At 49.6% G+C, this 12,896-nt stretch overlaps 1 protein-coding gene across 1 annotated transcript in view; it reads right to left on the bottom strand.

The window, feature by feature from the left end:
- USP31 (ubiquitin specific peptidase 31) overlaps window positions 1-7,737 on the bottom strand; it is a 55,211-nt gene extending 47,474 nt beyond the window's left edge. Inside the window, exon 1 of the mRNA XM_067534104.1 lies at window positions 6,617-7,737. Within this exon, the coding sequence (XP_067390205.1) occupies window positions 6,617-7,306 (690 nt within the window). The 5' untranslated portion in view covers window positions 7,307-7,737. The remainder of the gene's footprint in view (window positions 1-6,616) is intronic.
- Between the last annotated feature and the right edge of the window lie 5,159 nt (window positions 7,738-12,896).

The following is a 12,896-nucleotide window of genomic DNA, read 5'->3' as shown; positions in this document are numbered from 1 at the left end:
AAATAAAAAAGGAGATGTTCCAAGAATTCCTCCAGTCTTCTGAGGTGGGGGGAAAAAAAAAAGAAAAGAAAAAAGGGCATGGAGAGACAGTGTCTGAAAATCAGAAAATTGATAAGTAGGAGATAAGGGAAAACAAGGAGCGAGTGCTAGCAGGTCACAGGCACATGATAAAAGCCATGGAGATGCGAACAAAGCTGCTAAAGTCACTAATAATGCTGCAGACTGAATTCATGTGTGCTTGCCGCCACCGCCACCCCCTGCAGCCAATACAGAACTGCTTTTCATGCCCTTCCCAAACTCCACCCACACATTCCTACCAAACTCCCAGCTCATCTCCCATGCTTGTGCTCCAGCACAGGACCCAATCATGCTGATCAAGCAGCTCCAATGAGGGTCTTCCTTTCAGGATCCTTGAGCCAGTGGTCACTACATGTACCAAACAGCCTCCTCACAACCAAAGCATCGTTGTATTGTTTATTGGTTAGTAGGAACAAAGCATTTAGAGAAAAAGGATTTTAGAAGAGTACACACGCATATCCGGCTTACCATCCCCAATGATAACCTAGGCAGGCCTACCTTCTTCAGACACCTCCAGCTGGTGCCTGTCTCAATCTAGTTCCCCAAGCACCTCTTCTCTCTCTTGATGGGGTGGAGACACACCCTATAGTCCTTTTGATCTTCTGGTTCCCAGGTCTTTTCCTGTCCTGGCATTGTCTCTCAGCAAATCAAGTGTTTGCTGAGAAGTGACTTATCTTGAGCCAGGCTTATCACTGAAATTTAGGACTGGAAAGTTCCTTCACTTGAAAATAATTTGCTTCTTCCCTTCCAGTTTATTTTTTATTTTTTCTTACAGCACCCTAATTAAACTGCACCAATGTAGATGTACAACAAACATCTCAATAATCAGATCAGCACACGGTATTCATCAGTTACAAGGCAGTTCCACTTCCATCACAGAGGTAAATTAGTAACTCCAAACACCTTATTCCCACAATGGAGCCTTAATTTAAGGTTGGAACTGGTTGCAGACACCATCTGTGGATCTATCTACAATGGACTACACATGTGGCATTTGTCTGAAACAACGATAACCCAGTGAAACTAGGTAAGTACTTTTATTAGAGGTGCTCTGTATGATAATGAACTTCAAACACTCCTGTGATCAGAGAATAGGACAAACCAAGGGCTTAAAAAACCAGGTCCTAGGAGACTGGAGAGATTCTAGGAGACACAGAAAACATGGTGTGTCATGCATATCTGACCAAACAGTGGATATTGATTTAGCTCTGTAAACATTCTCTTTTCACTGTAGAATTAGCTACGGTGAGCCTACTCCACTGAGCTCCACAGAGTTACCATACAAATCCTTTGTTTTAAATGGATTTTCTTGTTTTTTAAAAAAATACAATGACATGATTCATGGACTGTGGGTTAGGCAATTTCTTACAGGCAACCTGAAAGCAAAGAAAACACCTTAAATGCAAAAGAACTATAGTGAAGGATAAAGGGTTTGTGGAGACTTAATCCATGTCAATAAGGGTTCAGACAGAAGTGCCCTCACCCAAAAGGCAAGTCACAAGGGCAAGCAATAGGAGAGACACACAAAGATCAAGGACAAGCCAAGAGTCAGCAGGGGTGTAACTGACAGTAGGAAGTCCACTCCCCCTGCAAATCAGCATCTTCTCCCCATCCCAACTTACTCCACAGAGCAAAGTGAAAATGGTCTTTGTCCAGCAATAGTCCATCCCAAGCCACAAAGCAGAGGACACTTAGATTTCCAAAGCATGCTGGTTGCTACACTAACATTTACAAGAACTTCACATTCATGTAATTATTTTCTGGTAACAAGCTTTTAGGGTGTCCAAAAAGTCTGCCCAGGAAGTTGCTGTTTGGGTAGGGGTGCAACACTGTTCTTCTCCAGATACCTTCAATAAACGTATTACTGACTGACCAAGGAAAGAATAGAACTAGGCAACGCTGTGTCCATTACTGGAAGCAACAATGTTCGTTTAGCTGTGGCTTTTAAATTGAAAAATTCAATTTCTACTTTTCCCCTAATTTACAGTCCCTGCTTTAGCCAGAGGTAAGAGTATTTACTTACACCTTTAAGAGGCATTGTGCAAATCTGTTAGTTAACAAATAACAATCCCATTAAACATAGGATTTAACCGCAGGTTCAGGACAGTTACACTTCAGGATGGAAAATGCAGAAAGCCAACTCACTGGAAACATCTTGTCCCTTGTAAAGAGGCAGCTGAGTACCTGACAGTATCATCATCAAATCACTTCCCATCTGTGTAAGCCTGCACACCCTCTGCAGATGTGAAGATGGATCTTACTCAGGGCCTGTCTAACAAACAGCGCACAGTATGATGGGGTGTGAATCTACCAACTGTCCATGTGGCCCCTCTGATAAATAAAGGAATTTATCAAAGCACACTAAGGAACTTTTCGTGAGGTCAGTAGGGTTCACACAGCCAGCCAGTGAGTGGCAGGCTATTAAGGTAGATGAACACCCTAGCTCACTGTGCACTGACTGTTGATTCAGACAATCCCTCAGCAGAATTCCCCATGATAGATTGCTTTTGAGATCATCCAGAAGGCTCCTGAGGGACTCAAAAAATTGTATGCCAGAGCTGCATCAAACGAATGTCTAGAGAGAGGCGTTCACCTAGATGCAGTGGGGATTCTGAGAGGAATGGGAATGCAGAAAAGAGTTCTATGAAAACCCTTTGAGGGCAGGAGTTGTTTCTATCCAGGTATTATTATTATTAATCATGTTTATTATGGTAGTGCTTAAAGACCACCCAAGAGTGGGGCCTCATGGAGGCACTGTACAAGCACAAGAGTAGTATATGGCCCCTGCCCCAAAGAACTTACAATATGCCTCCTTCCATTCCATCACCATTTTGTCAGCGCTATATAAACCCCTCTGCAATCTGAATTAATTTATAGAATTTCCAAATGCAAGGTCAGCTGATTATTTGATAATGGCAGTGGAAGGAATGATCAGCAATAGTTTATATACCCCCTTTTAGACTGTGGACTCCTTGGGAGAGGACCATCCTGTCTCTATTCAGGAAGCACTTTGCACACTCTGGGCATGATCAGAAAAAATAATTATATGATGTGTCAGTGCCCCCAAGCACTTCCAGAAAGGGTTTAATTATTCCTGCAGTTCCAAGAGTCTGTTCTTCCAGTGCTTCTACTGCCCAATGATACTCAGTACTGAACACAGAATTATCCACTCATGTGAGGACCGCTACCGAGCAGCCATGCACAACATAACAGCTGAACACAGTTAGCTGCATCATGCACATGTCAGCAACTGCAGCTAGTGGGGCCCAGCTCAGAAATGAACTGACAGACCTCACAACAAAAACATGGAAATAGCAGGAGGAATGCCATGGAAAGACATCAGTGAATTTCCTGTGCAGAAACAGACAGGATTGCTGGCCGTTGTCTCAAATCCAGAAGATTGGGGAGCCCAAATTTTGTCACTGCAGCACCCAAATGGGCAATGTAACAGGAATCTAAAGAGCACACCTGGCACGTACATATGGTGGAGCAAGTTGTTACCATCTTCAGTCATCTTCAGTAAGAATGTGTTGTCTTCACATGCTGCACTTTTGAGAATTTGATGGGGCCTAGTTGCTCAGATCAAGGTAGAGCACTGCATGCTGGGACCTGCAGTCTCTATAGGTCGCACCATCACTTGGAAAATGAAGAGCCACCTCAGACCCACAAAAGCACATTTCTGGCTGCTCTTGCTATAACCCAATGCATCCTCTCTTCATCCCACTCTAGAGAAAAGGAATTTACCCAAAGTAGAGACCGTTCAGATGAACAAAATCAAATCTCCACTGTCTCTTAATCCTCCATGGGAGCACAGAATTGTGATACTCCCGAGAGTCATTGTTACAGAGAAGGTAATTTAGTAGCATCCTCGCTATGCTAGGAATAAAGTTAGCCCAGGAATAACCTCTCTTTGCCCAGTGCCTTTCATCCCAAAGGATCCTACGGTACTTTAAAGACTACAGATACAAGATCACTTTCCCCACCACAGAAGTGACCTGACTTCTGGAGTAAACATGACAGCTACTGAACAGCACAATGCTAGACAGCGGTTTAGAGCAGAAACCAAAACTGCAGAAGAAATGTTTAAGTAGGCAGAATGCACCCGAGTGAAACAGGAGTTGGCACAGATGTGAAGGTTAGAAGTCTCAACGCTTGCAAAAAGTGAAACTGAATATTTCCACATGGTCAGAAACTTGGTTTGCATATAAGAATCTAGTCTTAAAAATGACTGACTCTGTAAGAATGGCATCTTCTTATTCAACAGACCTACTTTCTGCATGTAATCAGTCTCAGACCTGCTCACTTGAGTGACAAAGTTTTAATATGCTAGTGCTGCAGAGTCCATACAGCAATGGGACAGCAAAGCGGATGCTTTACTGGCTTTTGCAAAACCAACAAGATTGTTAATGAAAATACTAGGGTTATTAAGGATAGAATCTGATCTACAGAATAATTACTGGTGACCATGCAAGACCTCGAAAGAACGGAGTTTGATTTATAGCTTGAGTTTGTGGCATGGTTATTTAAAACACAAGTTTGCTCTTTTGAAATCACTTAGAAGTGATGTTAGTTCTCTGGAGCTGCTGATACACAAACGTTGAACCCCACAAGGCCCCTTACGGAGAGGCATGTTTCAAATTAGAACCACACTTTGCATTTCTCCTGAAAGACAGCAGCAATACGTAATCCCCAGCACCAGGCTGGGAAGTTGTGTACACTGAATCAACACCATTTCCTACAGCACCTGCATCTAGTCATATTACAGCAACGGTGCAGTTACGTTAGTGGTAAGAGGATAGGGCAGTCGTGCAAACCTGGTAATTAATTTTTCTTAGATTTTGTCTACACAAGATGAAAGACTTCCTAAGAACACCAAGAACTAACCTTGCCTGATAATGCTTATGACCAGACCACAAGTTAAAAAAAAGTCAACAATCTCAAGTTCACACATCCTGAAACAGAAAATCCCACAAGTGTGGCCTGAGACAAAAGCAAGCAGTGGTTTCAGGAGGCTACTTGAGAGAGAGAGCATGATTTACACAATACAACCCATTTTTCACGGCTCAGCTTTGCTAATCAGAGGACCGAAGTACACCTTCCACTCACAGCCACAAGTTGATTCCACCGTAGGCAAAGCTTTCAATTAGCAACATTTGGGCCATGCATCTAGAAATATTAATTTCAGATTTATCAAGAACCCCAGAATTCTGTTCCAAGGGACTTTGGAATAAAGTTTAAGAAAGGAAAAGACCACCAAAAGAAAGCCTGGTACACACTCAGCTGGTGAAGTGCCTGGTTTGGTAATGACATTAATAAGTTGTAAACTTATTCAGAGCAGGGTTCTTAGGGAAACTCGTCTCAAGGACAGAGTTAGCCACTGGCACATGAGACTGGATCCCAGAGTAAAGGGAGTGGGGGCTAACTTAATACTGAACTAGTTTAAGAAGGTAAGCAGGGTGTTGCTACCATAGCCAGGTTAACAAGCAACTGCTCTACAGAGAAGAAACAAGCTGTTTGCAAATGCTGCCAGGTTTACCTTCACACTCAGATTTCACCATCTAGATTTTCGCTTTGCATCACAGAAATTTCAAACTCTGAAAACTCCAGTCTGCTATTTGCCTGTTTACAGCTAGCTAGCATCTTTGCTTACGAAGAACGTGAGAAACAACATTCAGTGAAGTCCATGAGCCGCTCAAAAAGCTACATAGGTATTGGTTATCCCAGAGACCCATTAGTGACTACCAATGTATAACATGACATGCCTTATGAATCCGCTTATATTTCTGCTAGTGGACCCACATCTGGTCCCCAACTCTTAACTGACCAAGATAAATGATGTTGACCAAGAATAAAAAGAAACATCCACTAAAACAGAGTTCCTTCCTCCTGAAAGCAACGCTTAATTGAAACAATAAAAGAATCTTCCTAGTGTGTACCAAACCCCTCAGCTTGTAAGTCAGACCGTTATGAAATCAGAGTACAAACTGAAGTATGACCTTGTATAACCTGCCTTCCCTCTTGTGTTTCAGTTACATGTTCTCCTTTTAGTCATTAGAACAGTGAAAGGTTTCCACATATCCAGGTCAAGCTAACTGCTGAAGGAGGAATCTCGCAGTTCTCCATGTACCTGACCATGGCACAACCGTGCAATAATAAAAAACCCAGACTCAGTTCCAACAAACTGCAGCTACGGCCAAGCACAGTCCGCGCAGGCCAGCCGCAACCGTGACCTGAAATGGCAGGGAACGCCCGGAGCAGAGACACGCCAGCTGTGTTAGCAGCCGCCCAGCCCGGACCGTTGCTGGGTGTGGCAGGCAGAGCAGAGCAGAGCACTCCGCATTTATGCCATGGATCGTGGCCAGCCCTTTGCCAGAGAAGCGGGCAGCGCCGGCCGGGCCCAGCCCAGAAGGGAGGGAGCCGGGAGCTGCACCACCCCCAGCCCCGCGGCTGCTGCAGCCCCGCGCTCCGTGAGCCCCGGCAGCTGCCCCTGCCCCTGCGGAGGTCTCCGCCCCGCTCCCGCTCCCAGAGCCCGCCTCACCTTGAACTCGCGGCTGTGCTGCGGCGTGTACTCCAGCGTCCAGAGCGCCCGCACCAGCTGCGCCAGCTGCTCCGTCACCTCGCCCTTGGGCGGCGGAGGGACGCCGTTGGCGGGGGGCGCCCCGGGCCCGGCTGCGGCTGCGGGTCCAAGCGCGGGCCCGTCCCCGTGCCCGGCGCAGGGGGGCTCGCCGTCCCCGCCCGCCGGCCGCCCGGCGCGGTAGTGCTCCAGCGCCAGGTACTCGGCGAAGAGCTCGGTGTTGCTCAGGCACTGCAGGACGGCGTTCATGAAGCACGTGTTGCCGTGGTTCTTCAGCCCGGCCACGCCGGGCACCAGCTCCGGGCCCGGCTCCAGCGCCTCGGGCGGCGGCGGTTGCGGCTGCGGCTCGGGGCTCTGCTGCGGCCGGGCCGCCTGGAAACAGCTGCCCAGGCCGCTGGGCGCCTCCGGAGGGGGCAGGCGGGGGGCCGGCGGGCCCCGGGCCGCCTCGGGCTCGCTGCTGTAGTGCGACAGCGTGGAGAGGGTCTTGAGCATCCGGCTCATGAAGCCGCTGACCGAGCGGGCCGGGGCCGAGCCCGAGCCCGAGCCCGATCCGCCCGCCCCGGCCCGGCCCCGGAACAGCCTCTTGCTGAACGAGCGCTTCTCCTTGGCGCTGCCGGGGCCGCCGGCCGGCGCGGGGCCGCTCACCCTGGACATGGCTCCTGCGCCCCGTGCACATCCCGGGCCGCTCCGCTCCGCCCGGCCGCTGCAGGCCCGGCCCGGCCTCGCTCCGCTCAGCCCGCCGGCCGCGGCACCCCGCGGGCTGGGCTCGGCTCCCCGGCGCTGGGCTGCAGGCGAGAGCAGCTGGGGGGCTTCACCGGCGCGCCGTGGAGCGGCTGGGGGCGGGGCTGGGGGCGCTCACGTGACCGCCCGCCGTGATGCCGCCCGGGCCATGTTGAGGGCGGGCAGGGCCGGGCAGGGCCTCGGCTGGCCGCCATCTTTACTACGGGTCGGCGACACAGCGGGAGCCCGCGGTGGGTGGCGGCCGCCGCGCCGGCGTGACTCCGCCCCCGCCTCCCCTGCAGCCTGGCCGGCGGCTCCCGCAGAGGGTGGACGGGGGCTCCCCGAAGGGGGAGTCGGTCGGTCGGTCGGTCCCCTTCCCCCTCTGCGCAGCCCCCGCCCCGTGTGCAGGCTGCAGCGCCGGCAGCGCGTGAGCCTGTCCGGAGTGTCCCCAACGGCCGCTGCTGGCGGCTGGACTCCGGCCTCCCGCCGCCCTCGGCGCCTGCCCGCCAGGCACCTTCCCCCGAGTGCCCGGGGCACAACTGGGGCAGGGCAGGGCAGGGGGGCGGGTGCACCAGCGGCCAGGTTCTGTCACCAACTGCCCCGCCTGTCAGTAGCAGCCAGGTCACCAGAGCCAGTCACAGCCGGTCTCCAACTGCCCTGTCACCAGCAGTCATGTTCTGTCAGCAATGGACACACCTGTCACCAGCCGCCATGTTCTGTCACCAACTGCCCCGCCTGTCAGTAGCGGCCATGTTCTGTCACCAACTGCCCCGCCTGTCAGTAGCGGCCAGGTTCTGTCACCAACTGCCCCGCCTGTCAGTAGCGGCCAGGTCACCAGAGCCAGTCACAGCCGGTCACCAACTGCCCTGTCACCAGCAGTCAGGTTCTGTCACCAGCAACCATCTTCTGTCAGCAATGGACACACCTGTCACCAGCCGCCATGTTCTGTCACCAACTGCGCCGCCTGTCAGCAGCAGCCAGGTCACCGGAGCCAGTCACAGCCGGTCACCAGCCACCATGTTCTGTCACCAGCGGCCATGTTCTGTCACAGCCTGTCACCAACTGCCCTGTCACCAGCGGCCAGGTTCTGTCACCAGCCGCCATGTTCTGTCACCAACTGCCCTGTCACCAGCCACCCATGTTCTGTCACCAACTCACCTGTCACCAGCCGCCATGTTCTGTCACCAACTGCCCCGCCTATCAGCAGCGGCCAGGTCACTGGAGCCAGTCACAGCCGGTCACCAACTGCCCTGTCACCAGCAGTCAGGTTCTGTCACCAACCATGTTCTGTCAGCAATGGACACACCTGTCACCAGCCGCCATGTTCTGTCACCAACTGCCCCGCCTGTCAGCAGCGGCCAGGTCACCGGAGCCAGTCACAGCCGGTCACCAGCCACCATGTTCTGTCACCAGCGGCCATGTTCTGTCACAGCCTGTCACCAACTGCCCTGTCACCAGCGGCCAGGTTCTGTCACCAACTGCCCTGTCACCTGCCACCATGTTCTGTCACCAACTGCCCCGCCTGTCAGTAGCGGCCAGGTCACCGGAGCCAGTCACAGCCGGTCACCAACTGCCCTGTCACTAGCAGTCAGGTTCTGTCACCAGCAACCATGTTCTGTCAGCAATGGACACACCTGTCACCAGCCGCCAGGTTCTGTCACAGCCTGTCACCAACTGCCCTGTCACCAGCCACCATGTTCTGTCACAGCCTGTCACCAACTGCCCTGTCACCAGCCACCATGTTCTGTCACCAACTGCCCTGCCTGTCACTAGCGGCCAGGTTCTGTCACCAGCCACCATGTTCTGTCAGCAATGGACACACCTGTCACCAGCGGTCATGTTCCATCGCCTGCCACCATAGTCTGTCACCAGCTGCCCTGCCTTTCACCAACATCCATATTCTGTCACCAATGGCCCCACCTGTCACCAGCGGCCAGGTTCTGTCACCAGCCACCATGTTCTGCCACAGCCTGTCACCAACTGCCAGGTTCTGTCACAGCCTTTCAGCAACTGCCCCACCTGTCACCAGTGGCCATGTTCTCATGGAGGGCAGGAGAGAGACTCGAGGATTGGAAAAGGGCCAATATAGTGCCAATCTATGAAAAGGGAAATAAGGACACACAGGGCGTTATAGACCAATCAGCTTAACTTCTGACAGGTGGGACAGTTGGTGGCAGGCTGTGGCAGAACATGGCCACTGGTGACAGGTGGGGCAGCTGGTGTCAGGCTGTGGCAGAACACAGCCGCTGGTGACAGGCAGGGCAGATGATGGCAGATAGGGTTAACATAATGGAGGAAATAATCAATCAATTTGTAAACACCTAGAACAAAATAAGATGTTAAGCAACAGTTCATATGTATTTGTCAAGAAGAAATCATATCAAACCAACCTAATATCCTTCTTTGACTGGGTAACAAGCCTTGTGCATGGGGGGGAAGCAGTAGATGTGGTATATCTCGACTTTAGTAAGGCTTTGGACACTGTCTCACATGATCTTCTCATAAACAAACTAGAGAAATATAGCCTAGACAAACCTACTGTGAGGTGGGGTGCACAACTGGTTGGAAAATTGTATTCGGAGAGTAGTTATTAATAGTTCACAATCCAGCTGGAAGGTCATATGAAGTGAAATCTTGCAGGAATCTGTACTGTGTCTGGTTCTGTTCAACATCTTCATCAATGATTTGGATAATGGCATAGAGAGGACACTTATAAAGTCCGCGGATGATACCAAGATGGAAGGGGTTGCAAGTGCTTCGGGGGATAGGATTAGAATTCAAAATAATCTTGATGAACTGGAGAAATTATATGAAATAAATAGGATGAAATTCAATAAGGACAAATGCAAGATATTACACTTAGGAAGGAATAATCAATTGCACAAATATAAAACGGGAAATGACTGCCTAGAAAGGAGTACTGCCAAGAAAAGGATCTAGGAGTTATAACTGCTCACAAACTAAATATGAGTTAACAGTATAATACTGTTGCAAAAAAAGCGAACATCATTCTGGGATGTATTAGCAGGAGTGTCATAAGAAAGAAGAGAGAAGTAATTCTTTTACTCTACTCAGTGCTGATCAGGCTTCAACTGGAGTATTGTGTCCAGTTCTAGGCACCACACTTAGGGGGAAATGTAAATAAATTGGAGAAAGTTCAAAACAGAGCAACAAAAAGGATTAAAGATCTAGAAAACATGACCTTTGAGAAAAGATTGAAAAAATTGGGTTTGTTTAGTCTGGAGAAGAGAAGAGGAGGTGAGACACGATAACAGTTTACAAGTACAGAAAAGGTTGTTATAAAGAAGAGAGCGATAAATTGATCTCTTGAGTACAGGACAAGACGTAATGGGCTTAAATTGCAGCAAGAGAAATTTAGGTTAGACATTAGGAAAAAATGCCTAACTCTAAGGGTAGGTAAGCACTGGAACAAATTAGCGAGGGAGCTTGTGGAATCTCCATCACTGGAGGTTTTTAAGAACTGGTAAGACTAACACCTGTCAGGGATGGTCCGGATAATACTTAGTCCTGCCTCAGTGTAGGTGACAGGATTAGATGACCTATCGAGGTCCCTTTCAGTCTGACATTTCTAGGATTCTGTCACCAACTGCCCTATCTATTATCAATGGCCATCTTTCACCACAGCCAGCTAACAAGTGCCACAATCTGTCACCAATGGCCTTGTTCCATCAGAACCTGCCACCAAACTGCCACAATCTGTCACCAGTCATCATTTTCCACCACAATCGCCCACCACCTAACTGAGTTTGCCACAACCTGCCATCAGCTGCCCCTGTCTGTCACAAAAGCCCATGTTCTATCACAATCTGTCACCAAATGCCATCATTACTGGCACCTACTCTAGATCTCCAACCCCAAGGTTAAAAAATACCATGAATCAGAGCCCCTAAAATCATGACAGTGGCTGAAAAATCATGAGATTTTAATAATAATAAATAAATAAATAAATAATACAATTAACAACTCATATGCTGATTTTGGTCTGTGTTTTGATTTGCAAAGCCCCTCTCCAGCTCCCAACTTGTGTGTCATCATTTGAGGTTGTAAATTAAACCTTAAACAAACAGAGAACACAATCACACATGTGCACACACAGGCAGCTCCCTGCCTGCCAGAGGGGGACCATCTGCTAATCCCTGGTAAGCAAGTTGCCATTCAGTTCCTCCCCAGCTCTCTCCCTATCACTCTCCTGCCTCCTTTCCCATCCCATCACAGTCTTCTACTGTTACCTGCCCCTTCAATCTTCTGCCCCTCCCAGTTTCCCACCCTGTCCTCTCAGTCTCCTGACCCCCTCACCTGCATCTCCTCTGTTCCATCCCCATCTTTCTCCCTCCCTGTTCTGTCCTCCACATTCTCCACAGTCCACTTTCCTTCCACAAGGTCCCCCATCCCCATCCCTCCCTGCTTAGACAATCTCCTCAGTTTTCAAACTGCAGAGCACTGGGCAGGAAGGATGTAGAGGCAGCTTCACTGAGGGCAAATTCACATGGTCGTGTCAGCTTTTGACAGCCCACCACACAATGGAGCCCTGGCCTGGCTAGCCTCTAGGGGCTACCTCATTATAAATGTTAAAATAATAATAATTCCGTTCCCATCCCAAAGACTCTTTACTGACACGGGGAGCAGCACAGCAGCACCATTCATTCCGGTCCGTGGTTTGTTCCTCCAGTAAGCCCAGCCTGATCACATCCCTGCATACTATGTCCAGTCGTTTAGTTGGTGGTTGGCCTCTACATCTAACTGACCTTCGTTGCATTTGCATTCATAATAATAATAATTAAACATAATTAATAACTTCTCAAAGCAAAGGGAAAGCTTGCCTTTGGGGTTCCCCGCTGCCATTCTGTACCATGAGACTGCCCTCACATAGTGCCCAGGGGCAGTGCTCCGTGCTGCCAGGCTCAGTCATACACTTACCTTCACACCTCAGATACTGATCCTTACTTCAACAATATGTTCGCATGCCATGCACTCTTTTTTTTCCCCAGGCCCACATTTCCTGCGGGTTTTTTTGTTTTGTTTTTCTGGCACCGTCCGTCTCATAGATCCCATGTCAGGTATTTGATTTTGGCAGCAGCTCCAGGGCTGGACTTCCTATGTTTACTAGTTAAGAGGGAACTGGGTAACAAATGTGAGGGGGTCAACTAAATATTTCTCTTCTCTTTTGAGGGAAGAGTGTAAGGGAGGTCCAAAGAGAAAACACAGCTGTGCTCCCCAAGGGATCCCCTCTGTGTGTTTACTGAGCTAGTGGGGAGTTCAGGGCTGTAATAACAAGGACTACACATGTTTGAAAGAGAATATGGTTTGCACAGAATAGGAGGTGACGAGCCCAGGGGACATGGCAGAGTTAACGATGAACACTCTGGGGCAGATCCTGTGCTGCAACTCACAAGAGACACTGCACAGGAGGCACAGCCCAGGGGGCTTTAAGCCGCCTTGTGAGGATTTGAGAGGTGCATGACCATTGTTATGAAGCTGGCAGGAAAAGGGGACTGAATTGTTG

Source organism: Emydura macquarii, unplaced genomic scaffold, assembly GCF_026122565.2.
Source record: "Emydura macquarii macquarii isolate MOO-44397 ecotype Brisbane River unplaced genomic scaffold, CSIRO-AGI_Emac_v2 contig_3390, whole genome shotgun sequence".
Taxonomy (NCBI): domain Eukaryota; kingdom Metazoa; phylum Chordata; order Testudines; family Chelidae; genus Emydura; species Emydura macquarii.
Note: the sequence above shows the minus strand (reverse complement) of the source record. Positions and strands in the feature narration are given on the sequence as shown.